Here is a 22,207-nt window from a genome sequence, read left to right as displayed (position 1 = left end):
TACTCCTCTAGGGCAGCTGGTAAATAGCCAGGAACTGTGTGGAAAGTGGTTTTGGGGACTTCTCTGACTGGCAGGCACCGTATGCCTGTCTGGAATGGGTGGAATGGCTGAGATTGCAGCAGAGAACTGTAAACTTCCCCAGCCAGGGGGCTAGTGCCCCTACCCCACAGGCATAGAAGACACTGTTGGAGCTGGTTCCCTGAGGAAAAAAGAAAGAATCTGTGCTTGGAGCAAGGAGGGGGGCTCTACCAGACCCCAATTACAGAATTAGTTATCAAATTTGGACTGCTGAATAAAAGCTCCAACCACAGATAAACCAAGAGCGGTGTGCTAGTTTGGTTGTATTATGTCCCCCAAAACACCATGTTCTTTAATGCAATCTTGTGGGGGCAGATTGATTAAACTTTCTGATTAGGGTGTGACCACTTGATTGAATATTTCCATGGAGATGTGACTCAGTCAACTGTGAGCGAGACCTTTGATTAAATTCTCTTCAGGGAAGTATGGACCCACCCATTCAGCATGAGTCTTAATTAAATCACTGGAGTCCTATAAGAGCCCCACAGACAGAAGGAGCTAAGAACAGCTGAGAGGGACATTTTGGAGAGAAGCTAAGAGCTGACACTGATGCTGATGCTTGGAGATGCTTGGAGATGCTGGCAAAAGGACATTTGGAGATGCTAAGCTAAGAGATGAAGCACAGAGTTTGCCCCAGAGAAACTAAGAGAGGATCCCCAGACACTTAGAGAGAAACACCCTGGGAGAAAGAAGCAAAGGTGCACAGGAGCTGTGAGAGAGGAGCTAAGACAAAAGTCCAGAGATCTTTTGGAGGAAACCATTTTGAAACACAATCTGGTAGCAAAGGACCAGCAGATGCCAGCCAAGCACCTTCCCAGCTGACAGAGGCGTTCCAGACACCATTGGCTATCAGTGAAGAATGGACATTTTCATAGCCTTCAGACTGTAAATTTGTAACCAAATAAATCCCTTTTATAAAAGCCAGTCCGTTTCTGGCATTTTGCAGAATGGCAGCATTAGCAAACCAGAACAAGCAGGCATGCTAAGTATAGAAGTGCCATATGAACCAGCAATTCCATTACTATAAGAACTGAAAGCTAGGACACAAATGGACATTTGTAAACTGATGCTTATACTGGCATTATTCATGATTGCCAAGAGATGGAAACAGCCCAAATGTCCATCACTGGAAGAGTGGATAAACAAACTATGATATACACACACAATGGAATATTATACAGCTGTGAGACAGAACAAAGTCACTGAACAAATAGAAACATAGATGAATCTTGAAGACACTATGTTGTGTGATGTTAACCAGAAACAAAAGGATATAAACTGTATGGTCTCACTAATATGAACTAACATTAATCAGCAAACTTTGAGAGTTAAAGCTGAGAACACAGGTTATCAGGAGATAGAAAGAGGGTAGAGATTGGGTATTTGATACTGACAGAGTATAGAATGTTCAACAGGATTGAGTGTTTAGATCCAGAAATGGATAACACAATACTGTGTGATGGTAGCACAATATTGTAAGTACAGTGAACAAAGATGCCTGTGAGTAAAGTTGAAAGAGGGGGGCTAGGGGCATGTAAGACACCAGAAGGAAAGATAGATGATAAAGACTGGGACTGTATAACTTAGTGAAACTTAGAGTGGTCAGTGATGGTGACTAAATGTACAATTATAAAAATGTTTTTACACGGGGAGAACAAATGAATGTCAACCTTGCAAAGTGTTGAAAAAGGAATGGTATTTAGGGAAAAAATATAATCAATGCAAACTGGATTCTGTGGTTAACAGTAACATTGTAATATGCATCTGTTAACTGTAACAAAGGCAATATACCAAAGCTAAATGTCTATGAAAGAGGGATATTAGAGAGGGGTATGGGATTCTTGGTAGTGGTGTTATTGCCTGACCTTATAATTGTATTGTGTTGTATTTTTATTTTTTCATTTATCTTTTTTTTATTATTCTTTCCTTATGTTGTTTTTGGGGGAGTAATGAATATGTTCAAGTGCTGATTGTGGTGATGAATGCATAACTATATGATGATACTGTGAACAATTGTACACTGTGGATGATTGTATGGTATATGAATATATCTTTATAAAATTTCAGGGGAAATAGTAAACAGAGGCATACAATTGCTGGAGAAGACATGGCGAGAGGGATGTACCTACTCACTGATGGTGGGGAAGTAGAATGGTGTAGCCTATCTGGAGGACAGTGTGGTGGTTCCACAAGAAACTAAGTATGTGGGTGCCATAAGGTCCTGCAACCTCATTAAGCGTTATATACATCAAAGATTTGAGAGCAGGGACATGAATGGACATTTGCACATGGGTGTTTATGGCTGTAGTATTCAAGATTTGCGACGGATAGAGGTATCCTATAGGCACATAGACTGATGAACAGAATGGTGAGCGGTGGTGTATGCATACAATAAAATTTTGAGCAGCTGCAAGAAGGAATGAAGTTGTGAGACATGCAACTAGGTGAATGGATCCTAAGGACAGCATTTTGAGTGAAGTACACCAGAAACCAAAAGATAAACATTAAAAACACCTCACTAATATGGACTAACTATAATGTGTAAATGTGAGAATTGAATCTGTGGTTAACAGTAACATTGTAACTCTAGCACAGGTTATCAGGCAATGGTTATTGTAATGGTCCCTAGATTGCAGTCTTAGAGCAGTCACATCTATTCCTGAGTTGTATTGGTAATCTCCAAGTTCTGAGATGTTGAGCGATTTTTGTGTAACCTGGTCAGCCTCTGGAACTTTGGGTGTCTGTATGACACCTGAAACTCAGCACTAGAGCGCAGCAGATATGAATGCCAGTATTACCTCATACAGCAACTGTTAAAAAAAAAGCTGAAAAAGAGTTCAGATTTCAATTAGAGATATGAATGAAGTGGATCTGGTTAGGACTAAGGCAAATTTGGCCAAAGAGGCAAAGTACAATATTGACTGTGTTTTAAAACTTCAACTTCTGTGTGAGATGAAGGGAAGAGATGTTTATTTGGTGCAGGATCTATATTTTCTGTAGCACACTAAATAATTTAACTTGTTTGGTCTGTTTATTAAAAACCTTAATTACACGGAACTTTGAAGAGGAAGTGAGATCTGGTAGGTTTGTACAGGTTAGTGTGAAATCCTGATACATCCCAAAGTAATTTGGGCAGAGAATAAAAATGTATTTGCAGGGAGCCCCTGAGGAACTGGGGGAAAATGTGGAAATGTGGGACTTCCCCACCTGGGTTATTACTGGTGTTCTCACAAACATTGAGGACTACCAATTTAGTAGGCCGAAAACTCAGTGTTGGGGCTTGCCCTTATGAAGCTTGTTACTGCAAAGGAGAGGCTAAACCTACTTATAAGCATGCCTAAGAGTCACCCCCAGAGAACCTCTTGTTGCTCAGATGTGTCCTCTCTCTCTCTCTAGGTCCACTCAGCAGGTAAACTCACTGCCCTCCCCGCTATGTGGGACATGACTCCCAGGGGTGTAAATCTCCCTGGCAACATGGGACATGACTCCAGGGGATGAGCCTGGACCCAGCACCATGAGACTGAGAAAATCTTCTTGACTAAAAGGGGGAAGAAAAATGAAAGAAAAAGTTTCAGTGGCTAAGAGATTTCAAATGGAATCGAGAGGTCACTCTGCAGGGCATTCTTATGCACTATATAGATATCCCTTTTTGGTTTTTAGTGTATTGAAATAGCTAGAAGGTAATACCTGAAACTGTCACACTGCAACCCAGTAGCTTTGATTCTTAAAGACAATTTTGTACTATGTAGCTTACACAATGTGACTATGTGATTGTGAAAACTTTGTGGCTCATACTCCTTTATCCAGTGTATGAGAGAGAGATAAGTAGAAAAATGGGGACAAAAATTAAATGAAAATTAAGGGGGATGGGGGAGATGGAATGCTTTAGGTGTTCTTTTTTATTCTTACTCTTATTCTTATTTTTCTATATTTTCTGAGGAAGGAAAATGTTCAAAAATTGATTGTGGTGATGAATGCACAACTATATAATGGTACTATGAACAACTGATTGTACACTGTGGATGACTGTAGGGTATATGAATATATCTCAGTAAAACTGAATTTTTTTTAAAAAAAAAGAGGAGGAAAGCAAAAGAGGGCATTGGCCAAGAATTCCAGAGAGGTGTTTAAAGTAGACAGTGTCGATGTGTCAAATGCTACAGATGGACAAAGATGTGGAATTCATTGATAACCTTGACAAGAGCTCAGTCAGCGGATTAGTGGAGACAGAAGTTTGAATGGAGTGGGTTTAAAAAAGAAGAGAAGAGGAAGAGAAGCCAGCAAATATGGATAGAATACTGAGGGAACCTTCAGGTTTTGCTGTAAATGGGTGCAGAGCAATGGAGACGTAGGAAATCCAGAATCAAGGGAGCCTTTTTTGTTTAAGATGTGGTAAAATATGGCATATGTATGTTGCTGAGAATGATACAAAGGAGAGAGAAAATGTTATGATGCAGGAGAGAAAAGGGAAATTTGTTGGAGTGATGTGTCCCTGAGTACATACTTAATAAATATCTGCTTTCTTTGGCAGGGACTATCACAAGGGTGTAGAAGTCAAACTTGTCGTGGGAGGATACCAAAGACAGAACCCTTGTCCAGAAGAAGAGAGTAAATCTTAATATTTTGAGTGGCTGGAGGCAAAGTAGAAAATCCAGTGGGGTTCTCCGTGAGGGGCTGAACTCTCGCAGCAGTGATGTCTATCACTAAATTCTCATTCTCTTGATCAGTGTTCAAATTCCACTCTACTATGCCCAATTCTTCATAAAGTCTGTTAAACACAACGTGATTATATTGGCCTGTGCTTTAGAGCACTTAAAAAGAAGCATCTTTTGCCAAGTTTGGGGGTCAAGCAGACTGGAGAAAACTGCTAGCATGGAGAATTCTAGAAGAGATGGGAAAAGAATGCTAAAGCAGTGATGTGGGGCTAGAGGTGACAGGAGCAACCAAGAATACAATTTTTTGAATGTATAAGCACTTCTCAGGGATTCTCAGAAATATCTAAGTAGGAGACCAGATTATTGCAGTCACAAAGGTTGGAGCTTGAATTATGGTTATTTACACATTTAAACAAATAAACAAAGGCTGGAAAGCTTGGGGATATTTTGGCTAAATAAGTGCAGCAGTGGTCATGAGGAGAGCCTTATGTGTAGCCACCCCTGGAAGTCTGAGATCCCAGGAAAGCTTACCCAGGGGTTCAATTGTCAGAAGGATGCTCAAGTCTGTGAAAGACAGGTGAAGAGGACAGCTGAGATTAGGGTTCTGCTCTGGGGCACAGATTAGTATTAGTAAGGAAGGGAAGTGAAGGGGAACCCCACTGTGTAGAAAGTTCCATAAATTCAAGAAATCACACTGAGGTAGGAGAGAATAGCTGGGGTGACATATATTGTATGATAAAAGCACCTTCCAATGTCACACAAGGGCAGACAATGCAAAAACTGCAGGGGATTTGTTCCTAAGCTTCTTTGAGAGAGACAGAGTGGGTATGATAACTGAGGAAAAACAATAAGCTTAAAGTAATTATAAACTTGGGCTGCTTTCCTAAATTTGGGGTAAGCATATCACAAGTGATGCAGAATTTTCTTAGCCCTTAATTTTCATCCAATAAGCAGTCACTTCTTTTTATCCATTCCCTTGTTCTAGATGTTTTTGCTCTCTGTAAGTAAAGTAGGATACTATAATCTGTATATTTTAAATGAGGAAACTGAAGTTCACCAGTGCTCAATAATTTTTCTAACACTACAAACCTGGTGATTGGAATAGTTTAATTACAATTCAGTATCATCTGGATCTCAAAGTCATGATTTTCCTACTACATTATCCTCCTAGCACAGATTGAAAGGAAGTTGTGTTACATTATTTTTTAAAGAAAAAATAAAACTGCCCCAAGGAGAAATACCAGGAAATGTGTATTTGATGGATTTTCTGTTAGATTTAGATGCTGAGTGAGCTCTCCTTATGACTAGCAGAGGAAAGGCAGGGATTTGGGGAAGCAGGAAGATAAAATCAGAGAAGCACATTTCTTTCCTCTCCTCTTTGCTTCCCACTAAAACCAATGTTGGGTAGGGGAAGGGAGAAAATGCAAAGGGGAAACCCAGTGTAATGGAGCTTATCTCCCATCTATCCAGCCCCAAAGCATCTCAGAACTGAGGAGGCATCAAAAAGTCTAGCCCCACCTATGAAAAATGACCTTTATTTATACTTGCTCTGTTTTAATGTTTTAGTTTTAATGACTTCAGGAAGTTTTATGTTTGGTTTGTATTTTCCTGGAGACATCATGCCCCCTACAAAGAAGATATTTTTTTCCCAAACCACATAATCAAGGGGTACACAAGCTGTGAAGTACATACATAAACTTGAGAATTAACATGCCAACCACATTTTATAGATAAAGTTGGTATTTTTTCTAAATGGAGCTCTGTTACTATAAATGATTAAATCTTTTACGAAAAGGACCATGTCTTCCCATCTTTACATTTCTATTGTCTAGCACAGTGCTTATTTCTTAAATGACTATTTGTTGAATGAATAAATGAATGTCATAAAGGAACCAGCCTCTTTTCCACATCTGTCCCAATTTGAGGGTATTTTGTCCATTTTCCCTTCCAATTCCTCCCATCCTAATCCACACATTACACAGTGTTTAGCAGAATGATCAAACCACAAGCCTTTCTGTCACATTGTGTTCTACTTGACCCTTAAAGGATTGTCTTTGCCATGGAATTTGTTGTAAACAGATCAGCACATCACTCTTGATATGGGCTGACTTGGAAATCAGCTCATGTTATAGAATCCAATGATAACAATAGTCATAAAAATAAAGATTGAGGGGGGCAGGTGGGGAATGGGGAGATCTATCTGAAGCTTAATTACTGAAACTGTCAGAGACATTTCCACATCGGGAAGAATGAATAAAATAGATGTTTTAGAGGCCATCAAAAGGCTTATCATCTTTTCCCACCCAGCCTGAAACCTCTGTATTCTTAAAAGTCCTTTCATTTGCCATTTCATCAAAGTTTTGAAGTGCCCTCCAGGAAATTCTCTTTATTTAGATGTTTTTGGTATTTTTATCTGAAAAGAAAAATCTTCAATAAGGTAATGACACATTTGGGTCAGAATATATTGTTAAAGAAAATGAAAATGAAACTTCTTTACCGTGATTTATGCCATAAACCTTCCTTAAAAATCAAAATAGCATCATAACATAAAAATTTTTCAGCAACTAGCTCAATAGGTATTAAAGAAAATACATTATGTCTATAACTGCATATCTTTTAGAGTACTGATTTTCACATTTCCCTATTGATTGACATTACTCTTACAAATAGCACACCATAAAACACCCTGTACATGTATGTATATACATAGCTTATATTTTAATATTCATTGCTGTATTTTTTTCTACCCTGGATTCTTAAGTGCCTCACAATTTGATGTATAATTAGTCTCTACACTTACAATCTGATCTGAACCATTATCTAGGATATGCCCTCCAGAAACTGATGAGAATTCTACAGATGCCAGGCTAGAATCTCATTTTGTCCTTCACTCTGATCTCTTATTGACTCAGGATGAGTAAGTAATAAAAGCAAATAATAATCTGTTATAGCATCAATCTTCAGAGAGGAGTAAAAGTAATTAAAACTCTCTTTTCATTTATTTTAACCCAAGTGCAATCTCTGGGACAAACATAAAAATAATATAAGAAGTAATATAGCATTTGTTACTTTCTGTTGTTACTTAAGAATCATAATACATTATTCATTTTCAACATACCTGGAAATGAAGTCATCATAGTATCTGTATATTTTATCTGAAAGATATTTAAAATAGAAAAATTAAAAGAAATTTTGATATAAATTTGTTAAATTTTCTTCTACAGAGTGTTTGAGGGTTGCTTACCTTCAATGTCAGTTAATATTCTTGATCAAGGCTTTTTGCCCTCTGCTAGTTGAACTAGGGATAAAAACCTTCTCCAATTTGAGCCAATCAGAGTCTCCCTTGGTAATTTGGAATGGAAACATAGTGCAGCTTGGATATGATGTAGATCACGGATGTGTGGCCATTTTATGAATGGGAAACACTAAACAGAGTGTTTAGTTTTCATCCAACTACATTCCTGCCTTCCCTTTCTCTTGTTGTATGGCCAAACTTTCTGCTTTGGGCCCCATGAAACACCTCTGCAGCCGTCCAATAAATTCCCCTACTTGTTCATGCTGGTTTGAATAGGCTCTTCTTCCTTAAAACAAAAGATTCCTAAGAAACACTTCTTTTACCCTCTTTTTTGAAATGTCTGTTAACATTTCTTGATATGTGAGCAACAATGTAACGATGTTGAAGAAATTTCTAAATTGCTTTGATAGTGATTCCCATTTGTCCACATGGAAAAAATAGTGGTAAGGAGAGATGAGGGTCTTTGGAAGAAGAGACCTGCAAAAAGTTGGTATCATGGTACCTAAAAATAATCAAAATAATGGAATGCTTCTAAAAGAAGCTGTACTTTTTGACCTGCAGAGACAAGACCAGAGTTGTAATGTAGAAAATAAAATGATGAAAAAATTTTGTGCCAAATCTTGGTAAGTAACCAACTGATGAATATTGAAGGTGGTGGTTTGAAGGCAAATGTAAGAAAATATTTTTACTTTAAGTTAAATATATATATATACACACACACACACACACACACACACACACACACAGACACGCACACACATATATATACATATATATAAATGATTCTGGAAAATATAGTTTCAAGAAATATTTTTGGTGAAAGATTATAGCTGCAAATGAATTATTGAAGCAAATTAAGGGATATTTGTGGTTCAATCTTAATAATAAGATAAATATTATGAAGACATTTTTATTATCTGTTCACCAATAAATTTTTTTGATGTAGGATGATATTTATTACACTTTTATTGCTTATTATTTAACCTGGCTTAATAATATTAGCTAAAACCTTGCAAATGTTATTCATATACGAATGAAGACCAGTAATATCTAGGTCTATGACAATGACCCAGAGACTTAGTAATCATGTGGTGATCTTTCAGTTTTGCATATGAAAAACATCTATTGTATGTCGTGATGTTATTATCAATGGTATAATTGAGTACGTCACCAAAAAATTGCAAAGTTTATTTTTAGTTAGATTTCTGTGCAACAAAGTTGATTTATTCTCCAGAGAGGTCACTAACTGTTAGAAAAACATTACTGGAGCCAATTATAAAAAGTGTCACATTGGAGTCTTAAGTGGACATTTCACATAACAATATGTTTTGAAGAATTCTATGAAAGACCAAATGCAGAAAGTATGTGCAAAGCATATACACCAAACTGCTGTGGGACCAAAAGTGATGGATGTAATCCATTTGGGATATGTCAGAAATACACTTCTGTATTTCTTTAAATATTATTTCTTTTAATGTAGTAACCAAAATTTCAGAGGTTATAGCTGAGAAGAAAGGCCAGCAAGCTCCGGCTCCTTAAAAGACCTCACTGTCATGAGGACATGATATGATTAAAAAGCTGCCTAGTCATTTCAGTGATTCTAGGTAAAATGAAAAGTGTGCACATTGCTATAAAGTGGTTAAGTTTGCAGAACTCTGTGTGCAAAGAGCTGGATGAGTTTTCATAATCCTCTCCTGTGATTCAGATATAAACACTTGTGGTCAGGTTTATGGTTGAGAGGGTATGATGCAAATGTATTTGCCTTTATGTTTTCCCCTTTATAGTCTTCACCCCTCTATGCATGCTACACAACAAGAAACAACAGCACATGGTATAAACTCCATGAAAAGAGTTTCTGATAAATTTTCCAGATTATAATGTGAAAATGTGCCTTCATTCTCAAGTGAATAGGAGATATACTGTTAGAATCTTGTGTAAGTAAACCATACACTTGTTTAATCTTTTTGTCAAAAGAGAGAAGAAAGATGGGATAAAGAATTTGTGTGTGTGTGTGTGTTATTTAAAGGGAGGAAAGCTAATATATTCCTATCAGAAAAAGAAATAGATATAATCCCACTGAATAAAACAGATTTGGACAAAGAATCACAAAAAAAATTAAAGATTTGTTTTGGGGGGAAGGAAGAACTTCATTGCAAAGCTTCTACTGGGCACTGCTACAGAGAACATCAAGGAGAGGCTTATCTTGTCTATCTGATTGAATCTAGAGATAATGTATTTTTGCTGGGATAGAGATTTTCTTTTGTAAACTCTTTAATATACCAGCAAAACTTATTCACTGACTGTTCACCAAGGTGGAGTCATATCTTGCAAGTCTCTTAGCTACAAAGAGGAACACAAAGATGCAAAATAAAAAGCTCATGGAGGCCAGATCCAGGGGCATTGCATTTACAGACCAAATGGCAGAAAAGCTGGCTAAATTTATAGACTCTCTCCTAATCTGTCTTTTCAGAACAAACAAGGCAAGCGGTAGTCTTCAGGAGGACTGGAAAGAGGTCTAACAGTTTTCAGAGATAAGCCAAATCCACCTAAAATCTCTGAAAGATAGTGTTATTTGCTCATATGGAATGGAAAGGATAGCAGAGTTATTACTAATACTTGGAAGCAGGCTCTTGGGAGAGGGCTGCAGTTGGAAGACGACTGCATAGGCAAAGTAGAGGAGGACAAAACCAAAGGCATTTTCATAGCACAATGAATGCTGCTCCAATGTTGACCTTTGGTTTGCACATCAACAAAGGGCAAGACCCAGGTTTGTGTGCTCCACCTACAGAGGACGTATTATTGCTCAAAGACAATGGTTTGTAATAGACTAAAGCTTAGAATCAATTCAACAAAAGCCTACAGAAAACTCTCTGAAATGGATCTTAATGTAAATACAGCAGTTGTTACTAAAACTCAAGTTATTGCACAGATACCTATTAAATCATAGATGGGAAGAAGTGAGGTGGGAACTGATGAAGACCTAGAGGGGCTGGAGATGGTGGGAGCAGTGAGGAAGCCAGAGGAGCTAATGTTCATTGAAATAAGTCATTAAGATTAAATGAGATAATATGTGGCCACAGTAGGTCTTTAATAACTGTTTGTAGAAAGAATTAAAGAAGCATCAGGACCAGCAGGTATGGCAATGCAGGCTCTAACAGACCCAGGGCTGACATACAAGCCCTCAGCACTGTGCTAAGATACATATATATAATTCTCACAAGAATTTGATGGGCTAAGTTGCATTTTCCACATTTTATAAATAAGGAAACAGACACTGAGAAGTTATGTTACTTGTACAAAGTCTCCCCAGTCAAACAGTGAAAGCAGGGTTCTAATTCACATCAGGTTGACTTCAAAAACCCTGCTGTTAAAAACAATTGAGGTAACTGAAATTTATTTTTAAAAATACATCAGTAAAGTTAATTAACACTTTTCAAATGTTGCTCTTTCCCACCAGACTTCCTTCAGGCAATAGAGCAATTTATGGCATGTCTGAGGCTGTAAGTGTGTGTGTAATTGAAAAGACCAAAAGAAATCTGTCCTGGAAAAAAAAAAAAAAAGAGATAGAGAAAAGAAAAGGTACTGCTTTTTTTTGGTCAGGCCACAGGCCTATCAGTGGTCAATTTAGCAGTATAGGCAAACAGTTCCCCAAAGGGGTTTGTATGGTGGCATGGATGCTATGCATATGGAGAAATAAATTACAATGCAACAACTACCAAAATGAGAATCAGAGAACCCATTCACATTGAATTGTAAAGGCAAGTATATTGTACACCAATGTTCATAGCTACACTTATTCACAATACTCCAAAAATGGAAATGACCCAAGTTTCCTTCAACAGATGAGTGGATAAAATGTGGTATATACATACCGTGGAATATTGCTCAACCATAAAAAGGAATTCCACATGCTGAGATATGCTACAACACAGATGAACCAGGAAGACATCATGTTAAGTGAAATAAGCCAGACACAAAAGAACAAATATTATATGACCTAACTTGTATGAAATATCTAGAATAAGCGTATTCATAGAGACAGAAAGAAGATTAGAGTTTACCAGGGCCCCAGGAAGGGAGGAATGGGGAGTTACTGCTTAATAGGTACAGGGTTTCTGTTTGGGGTAATGAAAAAGTCTTGGTAAGAGATGGTAGTGATGGTATCACAACATTGTGAATGTAATAAAAACCACTAAAGTGGACACTTGAAAATAGTTCAAAAGGGGAATTTTGTGTTACATATATATATATCTGTTACCACAATAAAATAAAAGAAGATGAGTACAGCCAAATACTTCTGGAGCAGAGGTTAGGGCCTTAGACCTGTTCTGATCTTCAGCATGTTGATAAAAATTGACTAAATTTCCATATTCACCCCAATTCAATGCAATCATAGGGCTGAAAAAATTAGTATTTATGTTGAAAATAAATAGATCAAATTTGCTAGATGAGATTTACTTTTGATTATTGGGTTCAAGTTAAACATGTCAACCTACTTATTATCTGGCCTCAAGAGAATCTTGAGAAAATTACCGTTGGAATTAATAGAAGAATGAGGCAATGATTCAGATGATTGTTCTTGTCCTGATTTCCGCCTCAAGTAAATTCACTTCTATAGGTCTTAATTCACCTCTTTTTAAGTCAGATGAAAATATTATTTGCATTAATAAAATACTTTAATGAAGAAATTAAAGTATATTCATTTAAGGTGTTGCATAAAGAAAGGTACTACTTCTAGCCCCTTTTTATTTTCCATAAACAAGGAAACTTGGTAGAAAACATCTGATGATGAGTCATTTATACATCTGACTTATACTTTGTTATGCTTGGTTATTTAAAAAAAAAACATGATTTTTAAAATAATTACTGAAAATATTGTTAGTGAAAAAGTGTTGCTTGGCTGAAATTCTATTTTAGGCATAGAACTGATATTCTAGAGATATTAAGAGTGTTGGGTTTCTGGCTGAGGACATTTGGTCAACAATGTGAAGGTAGTATGTGCTGGTGAAAACAAATTTGGACACAGAATTAGAAACACTGAGCACTTATCCTTGATTTTGTTATTGAATAGATGTGTGAGCTCACCTGTGCCATTTCTTTTTCTAGTGCCTCCTATCTTTTTTTTTTTCCAAACCTGCATAACAATAATGCCTTTTTCTTCATATTTTACATTAGCATTGTCAACACTTAAGAAGACATTCCTAAGAGGATCAAGGACACTCCTTGGAATCTGACCCCTTGTTCTAAATTATTGTCAATTTTTCTTGGGCAGAAGTGTCCAACTTAGTTTTATTAAGTTAGTTTTATTTGTTTTCATCTGTTAAAGGAAAAATACATTTAGTTTTTATTTTCTATTCCTATTTGCCACTTAAATATCCTGCCCCTAATAAGTTTCTTGGTTCTGTTATATTGACACTTCCCATAAAGAGTTGAACTCTCATTCTTCCATCATCCATCAATTCATATATTCAATATATATGTACTGAATGCCTGCAGTGTGCAAAGGCCATGCCAGTTGCTGAACATTACAATATTTCAATCATGGCATATGCAGTTGAAAGCTCAATGATTAAAACTACTGCCCCACCTGCTGAAAAAGAAAAACTGACAGTGGCTGGTCCCCTTGACCTACCCTCCTAGAACCTGGGAGTGTTTGAAAACGAGCCCCATGGCTCAGTCTATTGCTTTTCCGGTATTCTTCTGAGCCCGTCTCAACCTGCGGCACTGTAGAGGACCTGACTGCTCCTGAGAAGTTTGAGGAGGCTGGAATGGAAGCTTGAATAGCTAGTCTTCACTTTTCTCATCACACATTAGATAAAATCTTTATGGTTGCTGCAGAACAGACTATAGTTTCATAGTATTTCAAAGGTATTTTTCCCTTTTTCAATCGAGCAATTTATGAAACTATAGTCTGTTCTGCAGCAACCATAAAGATTTTGTCTAATCTGTTTTACCCAGGTCAATCCCTTCCATCTCTACACACTAAGGCAGATGAAGACTCAACTAGTTGATAAAGGTAAGTGTGGGAGTTTGTTCACATTTGTAATATGATTGCACTCTTAAATTAAAAGAACTGTCAGGATAAAAAAATGAAAGCATCAAATATATTGTAGAAAATATAATGTTTACTGAGGACATTTCATAAAATTTTATTCTCCCATAGGTTATCCAGTGACTCTGCAAGTTTCAATTCGAGTATGTGCCATATGGCTATTTGTCACAATGTCTTACCTTGTCTCTGCTTTTCCACATAGTGAGAAATATTGAAGATCAGCGATATAACCAGAGCCAAACCCAAGAAGGCTAGAAATCCCCAGACAAAAAAAGGGCATCCAGTGTTCTCTGGAAACAAAAGCAAACATATCCATAAAATCGTAGCTGCTTACTCATATGCTCTGATCTGGCTAGTCCCCCAAGTAAAACCATTGCATTTGTTCATAATGGACAAATCCTCTGCCAGGAAATTTAACACTGATAGTCAAATGCTTCCTACGGATTTCAAAATGGACATTAGTGGTAATTCCCTGCTTTCGGCATGGGCAGAAGAAGCACATTTCCTATATACTTAGTGTTGATGAAAATGGAAGATATTTTTAGTCTGACTACTAAAAGTTGACAAATAATTGCTGTTCATAAAACTTTTGTTCAAAATCAAGAGCATCCAGATTACCCAGAATCATAATTTGCTATTCGTTTTTTCCTTTCCTTAATCCTCAAATTATAATCCTATGTACTTTTATTATTCGTGGAATATCACTTGTACTTTTCCATTTCTCCCAGGAGTAGGAAACTGTATGATGGAATAAAGCAATAGTTCTGGAAAATAGTAAGCCATTTTTGTCAAGGCTGGCCTCAGGCAGCTTTTTCCCTACTGTTTAGAGCTCTATGAATGGGATAATGGAGAACTAAATATGCTTCTCTTTCCTTTCTATATAGACCTCTGCTTTCATTCCTGTGTCATGAAGATGGTTTTGTGGGATATTGCCTGCCAGGTGCCCTTTGTTATTTATGACTGTCTTTGCACATATGAGTGACTCTAAGACAATTAACCTTAAGATAATTAGCCATACACATATCCATATGATTGTTGACCCCAGAAAAGTAACTTGTGATACTATATATTTATTTGCTCAACCAGTATTAATTAGAAATCTCATCTTTGCCAGGAAGTATGCCCTGTGCCTGAGAACCAAAGATAAAGAAAACATGATCCCTTGCCTCAAAGTTCTCTCTGTTTAGTATGGGATATATATTCGTAAACACATAATTAGAAATGCAATATGAAAATGGCTTAATAGAAATTGTGTTCCTTCATAGTCCAACTTTCTCTCTATGATTGCTCATATTCAAGACCATTCAGAACTTTCAAAGAAATCCAAATACCACTAAATTAAACCCAGTAAGCAGGACAAGCAAGCCCTTAATAGGGGATAAATTAGCTTTGCTTTCCTAATGTTCCTTTAAACCATCAAAAGAGGAATCACTAAACCAATCTGTCCTTTTTGCTGCTCTATTTAATTATTTCCTGCCTCTCAAACTTTACATTTGAATTAACTGCTTTATTTGAATACCTGTTGACAATTCAGTGATTGTTGAACTGTCCTCAATATATGAGTTGACATCATACACCTTTAAATGAACATAGTGAGGCATATGGGTAATTACATAACTAAAATACATATATTTATATTGTATATCATATAGATATACATACACATATATGAACATAATTTGCCTATTACTCATTCATAATGCATTGCTTTAGTTTGCACTATTTTATGGCTCTTTAAATACCAGAAAATCTGTCTACTAATATCTACTACTTCCTCTTTAATTTAATACCATGTTAGTTCTGCCTTCTACTCTGCAGTATCCTTTATAAAACTTTTCCAAGAATTAATTAATTAATTAATGAAAAAAGAACTGATAATGGTATTGAAATGTGTGAGGTTATTTTTTAAGAGAATGTTTATGTTTCGTAAAGTGTAAGAAAATAAGAAAACTTGAATAGTCTTTTATACTCTGCTATAGACCTACCAATAAATTTTGTTAAAAACACTAAGTTTTTTTGATGGTCTAATTTGTTCACTGTAAGCATAATCCCACTGGAATATTTATGAGATTTCTACAACATAATAATTATTAGCTATTTTGAATATACTAGAAACTCCAGTCTTTGCACCATTCTGCAGATATTCCAAGACAATTTATTTGATTTTTAAATGTATTATTGTAAAAAAAAGTGCACACTGAGTATAAAAAAAAATATATACAGCAATAGCAAAATACAAAGTAACATGTAGGGTTCCCTATTAAATCATACATATCTACAAATACATTTCATCTCAAATGGGAAATATTGCACTAATTAGTAATAATTACTTTTTGTTTTAATGTAACAGTGTGTTTGGGGGATTTTGCCATGTTGGTATGTTATTTTTAGTGTCTGCCTAGAATTCCTTGGTATTGCTGCAACATAATTCATCAGCTGGACATTCTGATTCTTTTAAACTTATATCTCTAAAAAAATAATAATGCAAAGAACACTGTTGGTATAGAACTTTCTCTTCCTCTTCTTAGCCTTCTGCTCCATGGCCTCGAAAGTGGAGGAAGAATAAAAGGGAAGGGTTCTAGAGCATAATGTTCACATTTAGAAGACACTTTCTGATTAACTATTGTTACATTTGTGCAGTTTATTCAAGACTGTTCTGTACATAGTGGACAAATTAAGTCCTTATTTGAAACATCTAGTCTGTCTAGAAGTGCCCGACATACATTAAAAGTAGAAGTAGTAAAATATTACTTTGTAAATATTGTTTTGTTCAAATTCATAGGAAATAGTGTCTTTGGGAAACGGGATTGTTAAACCATCTCTGTGAGCAGCATACCAGTGTCTATATACTCGTTCAGTGGTTTGGAGGAGGTGGGAGGGAAGCAACTGCAAAAGGTAATATGCTAGTGTGTTCAGGCAAAACTTTTTCTGTATGTTCCATGCATTTGTTTAGCTGTATACATAGTGTATATAATGGACAAATGAGTCCTAATTTTGCAACTTCTAGGCTGTAGATGTTAAAGAGGTTGCCAGTGTTCGACAAAGTAGAGTTATTAAAATTAGCAAGTTTTGTAAAAACAAAAAACACCATTGGACAGACATAAGCTATCTCATCTGCCAGTTATGTCTCCGTTTCCCTCCTTGCTGTCACAATGCAGGGGTAAAGGGATGATTTCTATTATTAGAGACCTTTCTTCTTTTCTTCTTCTTGAGTATGGCACTTAAGCTCCCCCACTTTAGGTGCAGTTCTAAGTCCTATTAAATGTTAAAACAATCTGAGGGCACCTTTTATGAGGAATATTACAACTACCATCGCAGGTTATTCAAACTTAGACTAATCACTTGCCCTTTACCGTCACTATATTTGGTGACACTTAAACAAACTTTAATTGCTTCAAAGAGATCAGATGTACCATGCACATCATGCACAGTCAGTGTTAAAAACAATTAGTAAACACAGAGAAGCAAAAGAAGAATCAGCCATAATCCCATTATCAAAAAACAATCCCTCTGAACACCTTATTGACATAATTGCAAACTTATTTTTCTCTGTGTAGAAATCATTATGGATGGCAACACAAGTTTAAAGATTTCAAATATGCTGATATCTACTTTTCCCCAAATAACAATACAATGTGCATGTGCATTATTTTCCCTGTCAACAAACTACACTTCATTTTTTGTTTGTTTGTTTGTTTTGTTTTTTTGCTGCCCTATATTCCATTGTATGGATTTTTCATAATTTATTTAAGCAATCCTTTATTGTTAGACATTTAGTTTTTGGTTATCATCAGCAATACTGTGATGACCATATTCGTACTAAAACTATACATACAACCTTAATTTTCTTTTTAGGTAAAAATCCTTGAAGATGAATTGCTGGATCAAAGGATATGTGCATCTTAAAGGATTTTGTTGCCTTGATGGCCAAGGTTTTAAAAGTACCACACTAAACTCATCCTTCTCAGGTCAGTCTGGCTTCTGTTCCTATTAGTTTCATTGGCCCTAACCTTTGTGTTTATGCCTCTTTAGATTGATCCACTACATCAACCCCCACTCCTGTTCTAGTTACTAGATTTTCATACACTTTCCCCATGTACTCCCTTTCCCTGTGTTCCCAGAGAAAGTTGTCCCTTTGTTTCTTCTCAGTAGCCTGTGACATAGACCCTTTAGGAGAAGGGGTCTATTCCTATCTTTGCACTAAACATAAAGGATATCATACTTTTTTTCTTTACCATAAACTGTTTACATAAAATGTGACTTCAGATTTACTGCCTATCTTTTGGGATTATCTGCTTCACCCACCTAATCATATATCATGCTCCAATCAGTCTGAACCATTTGTCATTTTCAATAGCTACCACACATACCATTTCATAGCTTTATGTCCCTATATATTTCCCCTTTGCCCAAAATACCTTCACCCCTTTCTGTCTGGCAAATTTCCAGTCATCCTTCAAGACCGCCTTCTCTTTGAAGCCTTCCCTAAATGTTGTCTGCCTCCCCCACCAAGTGATAGCTTATTTGCCCTTCTATAACATAAGTATTGAGGCAATCATTTATGTATAGCTCTCTCTCTCCCCCACTAGACTGTGAACTTTCTGAAGGACAGAAACAATGTCTTATTCTACCTTGTCTTCATGCCTCAGTTTCCTCGTATGTAAAAAGGTGTGGCAATAGTAACTATGCTGTAGGATTGTTATGGCGATTAAGAGAGGTAAGACTTATAATGAGACTCTTAGACAGCGTCTCTCACATTGTAAACACTTAATAAATGTTAGCTATTGCTATTATTATCTTATTATTATTAAGCAACTACTGCTAATGATAGTCCTACTATTATTTCTGCAGCATATTCCACCGAAAATAGGTGCTCACTGAACGTGTACCAACTGGCTGAATAAATGAATGATGGTTGGATGAAGAAGGGAAGTGTAATAAGCAGGTCCAACAGAAAGGTTCTGAGTGAGTTTGAGGCTAGACAAATCCACAGTCCAGGAAAAGACAAGTTGGAGATTCCATTACATTTGTCCCCAGAACTACTGAGGAGAAAAGGAGTACTTCGCAACAGCTTAGAAATAGGCCCCTTTGGGAAGAACAGTAATTCATTAGGCCACTGGAGCTTTAGCGAAAGTGCTCATCAACAACATCCTAATTCTTTCTGACCTGAATCTATATTTACCCAGAAACCTGCTGATTGTTGATTTGTTTCCCAGGAAACTTGATACAGGAAGTTGGTGCTAATAGCTAGCTATCTGATTAGGTTCATATGAATATCCAACACTCTAAATGTAAAAATTTATTTTCTTGTCTAAAAACCAGTCTTCAGGGAATTGTATTAATATCAACAAAATCTCTAGAAAATGGAATTTGGAAATACCACATTGAGGTAAGCTGTATGAGCCCAACCTCAACCCCAGAAAATGTCTGCCTGTGTAAAATCAGGATGTTTGTAACTGCTACAAGAAGATAATTTTGCTCTCAGTTACAAAGAAACAACTAAATCAGTATGATAAGCCTACATGAGGGAAAGTCCTAACAGTTTTCATAACTATGTTGGCAACACTAAGGTAAGAACTTGGACTATACTGCACATTCCTTTAGAGCTGGGTTTTGTCATTTACTATGACAGCAAATTTGTTTCACATAACCAATTGAAGGCCTTTTAAAACATAGGCTGAATTCTAACGTGTGTGGGTGGTTAGCCTGGTCTCCAGTTTTCCTCTGATTTTAGAAACCTATAATTCCTATCTAATACTTCTGTTTTCCAACTTTTTTTTCCTTTTCATAGTGTGATTTGCATTTCAAATAGGAAGATTTTCATTTAGAATCTCATGACATTCTTGATGTCTTCCATAATTTTTGATTGCCAACAATAAATCCTCCCATTTAAAAAACAAGAAAACAAATCACATATATGTGAGAAAAATATATGTTAAATGGTTAAATGGTGGAAATTTTCAACTCAAATTGCAGATCTGCATGAATGTTACAAACACACACATGCACACACTCACACATCATACCTCTCCTTTCTTCATTATTCTCCATGCACCAAATGAGTATCTCCAAACTTATATGGTGTCTGTTTGGCACAATTGCCTCTTAAGTTATTGAATGTACGAAGTGCTCGAAACCTCTTGTCCATCAATAACAATCTTCAGTATCATTATGTATTCTGTGTAATTATGTTAATTTATATAGCTTTTATCAGCTTAAAAAGAGCTCCCACACAATTTGAATTTAGCTATTAACATTGTTGTTATTATTGAGTTATTTGTGAGGCAACAACACTAGGAAAATCATGAGTTAAGTTTCTTTCTAGCTTTCAATTGCCAGGAAGTAATAGTAGCGGGTTTAATTATAAGACCTCAGACTCCGTTAAAGTCGACAATAATTGGCAGGCACTATGTTTGGAATCCATAATTGTGCACGCTCTGGAAGGAAACCTAGCTAACTAACTATGATATCTTTCAGCTTCATTCAGAAGGCTTTACTTAAACAATTAACAAAATAAAATAAAAAAGCAATAAATGTATGCCTTAATTGGTTCTCCTTCAGGAGGTCTCTAATTGAGACAAGCTTATGAGTTTATGATACAGAGAATATGGTTTCTCTTGATGGCTTCCCTTGGTTCATAATCTCAGAGCAACAACTCTCTCTTCTTTGTATTCCATGAAATGTGCACATATATTTCAGTCACCCCAGAAAGTTAAAAGAAAAATATTGATATTGCGATCCCCATGGGTTCTACTCACATGAGTTTTTCTTGCTGGGATGATGATTTCTTGATGCTTCTGTGACTGTGATACAATATCACTATCCCCACAACCCCACTATCGCTCTTCCACCTCATCTTTCCCATCATTAAAAGGCATTAGGATCACAGATATTGGCACTGGAAAGGACACACAAATCCAGTCCAGGCTTTCAAGTAAATAAGATGTTTTTAATGCAAGATCTGAAACCCAACAATCTTAAATGGGTGTTTATTATGAGCAGAGGAATATTCAAGAAGCACATGGTATATGTTGGAGAGGGAGCCACGATGAGGAGAGGGACAAAAGCAGTGTGGGGCTTTATAATGTCTGTTTTTGAGCAGTGTGGAGAAAATGAGTGAAAGTAGTCAATTAATAGCTGTGTGACTTTCTAAAACTCATGGAACCTCAGTAAGCCAATTTTGAAACTGGAGTCCAGACCCTTATCTGTGTGACATGAAGTACCCCCTTCTTCTAGTACATAATGATTCTTATTCAATTAATGCCAATTAAATTCAAGGAAAGCATACAAATGGGAGTGAGGTGGTGGGTGGGTTTTTAAGGCAGTTTTGTGATTCCTTCAGTCCTAGACTCCTTATTGCTTTTAGAATTAAGCTCTAATTGGGATTGGTAATCTGCAGAAGTTCTCTTGGGATTGAAGCCAAAATCCCTTCTGTTGATGAACGTTTCTTTATCTGTATTGAACTAATTCAATGTTTATATGTGCCTATTAATTGTTTACCAATGCAGAAGCACGTTGGTAGATTGACGACGGAATGGGTGTCCAGAAACTTTCTTTAAATAAAATAGTTTTACTGGTATGCTTTGTTTAATGATTTAAGAAGGCATGCTTTTTTTTCTCTTCCTTTCAATTCAGGAACATTGAGAAAATTAAATGAAGTCAAAAGGGCCTGGAAAAGTGCACAATAATATCTATTGTAAACTAGATATTTGTGTATATTTATTTCTCATAGATGCAACCCATAAATGCCAATCATTTCTGTATTGACTTTTCTTAAAATTACTGTCAAATATTATCTAAATTAAATGATGAAACATTTTCTTTGACCCATCTTTAATGTAAAGAGCATTAGAGTTTAAAAGATGATCTGATTCAGTAGTTAGTTCTCCCTATTGATTGCCAGTCTCTAAAAGAAAGACTTTCAGTGTTCTCTCAAAGGTGATTGTGGCTAAAGGGAAGACAAAACTGAGCAAAAATAATGGAAGTCTTTTTTTTTAAACAATAACATGCAATTAGATTATGACATCATTGTTTAAACTGAATTAATGGTAGCCCATAGGAGTCATTTTCATCATTTGATTCAGCTAATATTGATTTTATTTGAATGCAGAAACAGAGTGGGAATTT

General features: G+C 36.3%; 1 protein-coding gene across 1 annotated transcript in view; it reads right to left on the bottom strand.

Annotated features, from left to right (window-relative positions):
- LOC119533044 (T-cell receptor-associated transmembrane adapter 1) overlaps positions 1–22,207 on the bottom strand; it is a 40,049-nt gene that overhangs the window by 15,558 nt on the left and 2,284 nt on the right. Inside the window, exons 2-3 of the mRNA XM_037835199.1 lie at positions 14,260–14,370; positions 7,852–7,888 (exon numbers count right to left, since the gene is read on the bottom strand). Coding sequence (XP_037691127.1) covers positions 7,852–7,888; positions 14,260–14,370 — 148 coding nt within the window. The remainder of the gene's footprint in view (positions 1–7,851; positions 7,889–14,259; positions 14,371–22,207) is intronic.

The sequence above is a fragment of the Choloepus didactylus genome, chromosome 1 (genome assembly GCF_015220235.1).
Source record: "Choloepus didactylus isolate mChoDid1 chromosome 1, mChoDid1.pri, whole genome shotgun sequence".
NCBI lineage: Eukaryota > Metazoa > Chordata > Mammalia > Pilosa > Megalonychidae > Choloepus > Choloepus didactylus.
Note: the sequence above shows the minus strand (reverse complement) of the source record. Positions and strands in the feature narration are given on the sequence as shown.